This window comes from Tasmannia lanceolata, unplaced genomic scaffold (assembly GCF_043159265.1).
Source record: "Tasmannia lanceolata isolate RefF3 unplaced genomic scaffold, GAP_Taslan_0.1 ptg000008l, whole genome shotgun sequence".
NCBI lineage: Eukaryota > Viridiplantae > Streptophyta > Magnoliopsida > Canellales > Winteraceae > Tasmannia > Tasmannia lanceolata.
The window spans coordinates 15,089,053-15,093,160 of record NW_027518685.1 but is presented as its reverse complement, the minus strand read 5'-3'; the positions used below and the strand labels follow the sequence as shown (position 1 = coordinate 15,093,160).

At 37.9% G+C, this 4,108-nt stretch overlaps 1 protein-coding gene across 1 annotated transcript; it reads right to left on the bottom strand.

The window, feature by feature from the left end:
- Window positions 1–2,702: 2,702 nt before the first annotated feature.
- Window positions 2,703–3,840, bottom strand: LOC143883289 (cyclin-dependent protein kinase inhibitor SMR6-like). Its single transcript, XM_077386634.1, has one exon. It carries the CDS (start codon window positions 3,251–3,253, stop codon window positions 2,927–2,929), a length of 327 nt encoding a protein of 108 aa, XP_077242749.1. The 5' UTR covers window positions 3,254–3,840; the 3' UTR covers window positions 2,703–2,926.
- Between the last annotated feature and the right edge of the window lie 268 nt (window positions 3,841–4,108).

The window sequence follows — 4,108 nt, the reverse complement described above, 5'->3', positions numbered from 1 at the left end:
GTTGTCACAACATATTCAAAATGGTCTCGGTTCAAGAGTACAGCATATATTCAGAATCTTGATGGGATAGACATGAAAGCCCATGAATTCAATGACGTGGCTTCTTGCAATATCTTCCTGACGTTGACGGCCATTTTGGGGCCCAAATAACTAGGTCTTAATAGTGAGCCTCGTGGCAGTTCTTCATTTGATTTGAATGCTAAATGGAGTTACATAGCCATCTTAATAGTGAGCCTCGTGGCAGTTCTTCATTTGATTTGAATGCTAAATGGAGCTACATAGCCATCTTTATTGACCACTGCTGGCTAAATATAAATCCAAAAAGGTTAGTCACAAAAAGTTGTAACCACGTTATATCTCTATAAATTGATTGGAAAATGCGAACACGAAAGGAACTTTGCTCCTTACCAAAATATGCGTATGGGACCCGCCCCACTTCTACCTCTTTTATGTGATCAGATCGGTTGATCCAAATGGAAACCATAAGTCCATAAGTCCAGCTCAATGCCATTGAGAACACCTCTATCGGATGACCCTGTGCACTTGATCTATCTACCCACGTTTAGGGTCTGTCAAAGAAAAACCAAACCATTCATTTTTGTAGTCTTTTATCTTACACATGAGATGTCCATTCGAGATGAGACCAGACCATGTGGTTAGTTTCTTTTGATGTTCTACAAGATCAACGGTCTTGATTTCATCTACATTCCCTTTCATGCACTCTGTGGACCCAAAAAATTGTCTCTTACAATTGATTGTAAAAGTGACTTTCACTATTCGTTCTCAAAATTTTTTTTTTTTTGAAATCTCCATATTTCGCAATATAACATCAACTGCAGTAGCAACGTGTTATCTTGAACTAATTGTTCTTTGAGTAAAACAAAATTAGTGGCACGCCCTGTCCCAATTGCTCAACATGATCTTATCATGATGCATGCAACACTTTGGCACAAGTTGTCAATTCCTTATAAATTGACTTGACTTTTTTATATAGAGTAGATGGCACATTTTTTTCTTCTACATTGGGTGATATAATATACTTTTTTATTACTTTTCATACGATGATCGAGGATTAATGGAATAAACAACAATATTGGGTCAATAAATTAAACAAATCTACTTGGGGGAACTGATGCACATTAATATTCCTAATTATCTGAATAATTGAAATATTCTTGAAAATTCCTTTTTCTATACATGGGTATAAACTTTCAGTAATTATAAAACTCTTGCATTTTCAATTAAATGTCAAATTTCGAAATTAAACTCTACTCCACAAAGCGGTTCCTACTTCCTAATGAGATCGTGGGACTCGAGATCCAACCTGTCAAGTCGCTCGATCCGGCGGGTCCCACTTGATATAAATGGAAAAATGTATTGATTATGGATTAAAATAGCCGAAGTATGAACATCCCCTTTCCTAATGTATTGATTTAGGTCGTCCAACTTGACCTAAATCCAAGTTAACCTAATCCAAGTAACAATAGTTGGAATCCTACTCCTAATTAACAATATAACAATACCCTTTTCGCAGATGCATGTCTCAAATCCCTAACAAAGTTTGTTTATTTAAGGGAAGACAAGATCAGGTGAACTTCCCACACTTACCCACAACAAATGCTTTGTCTGTGTTTATAACCTGCCTACTCCACTACGTGAATGTGTGCTTATTATATAATAAAAATAACCCTAATTTGATCCAAAAGCACAATATTATATCCCTCTGACATCATTTCACAAGGTATCCAAGTCATGAAGTGGTTTCAAACACTTAAAGAAGGGCCACACAATTCTTTTCATACACATAGGATTCTAATCTCTAAAACGCCGCATATGTTGTCTTTTATTATGATTCACGTTAAGAAGAAGCTTCCTTTGACATAATCTAATGGGGTTTGTGGGGATAGCCAAAGGCAATTAATAAAAGAAATAAGCTGGTAAGACCAATGTGGGATATGCTGAATCAGTTCAAGCTTTCAAGTATGAAAAGATTTGCTTTTAAATGTGTAGCACATTTGGACTGGCATATATTTTGACTTGCAAATGTAGTTATAATTATGGGAAAGAGGAGGAAGAGACTTTTCTTATGGCAATTAACTGATTAAAGAGAGACATGATATCTTTTAAAATTCTCTTTGATTCTCCTAAGAAGCCTAAAGTATCGCACACGAGAGAGAGAGAGAGAGAGAGGGGGGGAATGAACTCTACCTTCTCGGTAGTCATGATCTTAAGAAACTCAAGCTAGAGAAAAGGAGAGAGATAGATGAACCCTAACTCAAGCTAGAGAAAAGGAGAGAGATAGATGAACCCTAACTCAAGCTAGAGAAAATGAGAGAGATAGATGAACCCTAACTTCTCGCTAGTCATGATCTTAAGAAACTGAAGCTAGAGAAAAGGAGATAGATAGATATAGTCTAAAAGCTCGCTAGTCATGATCTTAGGAGCCTCAAGCTGGAGAGAGAGAGAGAGAGAGAGAGAGAGAGAGAGAGAGAGAGAGTTTGCTGATCTCTTGAAATTGTCACTAATCTTGATTTTGAGAAACCCAAAGTTAGAGAGAGAGGGAGGGAGAGAAAGGGAGGGAGAAGTTGAATTTTTGAAATTGTCACTAGCCTTGATACTAAGAAACTTAGTCCTGTACACACACGCACACAAAAACACACAAGAACGCATACATACACATAGTTCCTCCTGCAAGAAACTGATAAAAGAAAGGCACCATGATCTTAATTAGTTGAAAATTTCAAATAATCTTGATCTCCTGAGAAACCCAAAGATACAATCACCATAATAAACTCATAAAGCTAGGCTATAAAACCATTTCATATATTATGATTTTGTACATAAACCCTCCTCCATTCCAAAGTCCAAACTAATTAAACCCCATGGAAAGAGAGAGAGTGGTAACTAGACACTTGTCAATATGAACTTACTTAGCCCTCTGGACCCGCCGAATAAAAACTGATTCTAAGTCTGTAGGGGGAGTGAAGAACTCCCTAACCCCATTGAAATTGCACCTTGAAGAAGCCCTTCGCTTTCTCGGAGCAGGTGGACATGGCCTAGACTCAGGTATCCTTGCTTCTTTGGCCTTTGGTGTAGTAGTAGAACACTCCTCTTCTTCATTTTCAGGTTCTTTCTCCAACGCCTTGGTATTTATCGGTCTCAAAGGAACTCGTAATGAAATTCCACTGATAACCCATTTCTTTCCTTCTGATTCTAGTCCACTTTCCACTTGAATCTTCTCTGAAATCCCCATTTCTAAACACAAAAAACAAAACCTTTCACTCTCAAAATAAGAACCAATTAAGAAAATACTTGTCCTGCTTTAGCTGGAAAAAACCAAGTTCATCAAACAGAGAAATAGCACACAAAACTTTGAACAAGATTGCTAAGAGAAGATGGGTTTTGGAGTGAGAAGGGAAAAGAGAGAGGGTTTTGTTTCTTAGAGATGATGGGTTTTGGGGGGGGGGGGTGGAGAGAAGGGAAAAGAGAGAGGGTTTTTTTTCTTACTTCTCTTCCTCTCTGAAGAGGTGAGAGAGTAAAACGGAAAGGCGTTTGAACGGAGGTTGCTTGTTTGTTGAAATAAAGGGAGAGTTGAAGAAAAAAGGAGAACGGGAATTGGTTGAGGGAAGATAAAACCCGTGACCTAAGCAAGGAAACTGAAAACCTATAACATAAAAGGGAGGGGAGCTGCCCGTGAAATTTGCTGACCGTGGTCAGTCCAAACAACTGACCTAGGGTATGCTGCCAAACTAGACTAGTACGTCTCTCTCTTTCCCCTACTTTTTTTAATTTCCTAGTTGGAAGCAAATTCTACTACAGATATGACTACATGACGACTCCTTTGCTCCCTCTCTTTCCTTTCTCTGTGATAGGATCCATTTTACTTCAGCTTTTAGCTACTTTATCATAAAGATAAGATACCTTAATCAATGCCTCTCTCATTCTCTCTCTAAAACTTTTACAGTTTCCATTTCCAGTTTCTAACTAGTAGGCCTCTTCTCTTAGCTACTTTGTAGAAAGAGCTAGTTGAATCATGACTCACTTTCAGCCTCTCTCCTGTTAGAAGAGACACTGGAATAACAAACCTTAGAGATACCGCGTAGAAAAT

Coding starts and splice junctions, on each gene's coding strand:
- LOC143883289 (XM_077386634.1), bottom strand. CDS start 3,253: ATGGGGATTTCAGAGAAGATTCAAGTGGAAAGTGGACTAGAATCAGAA.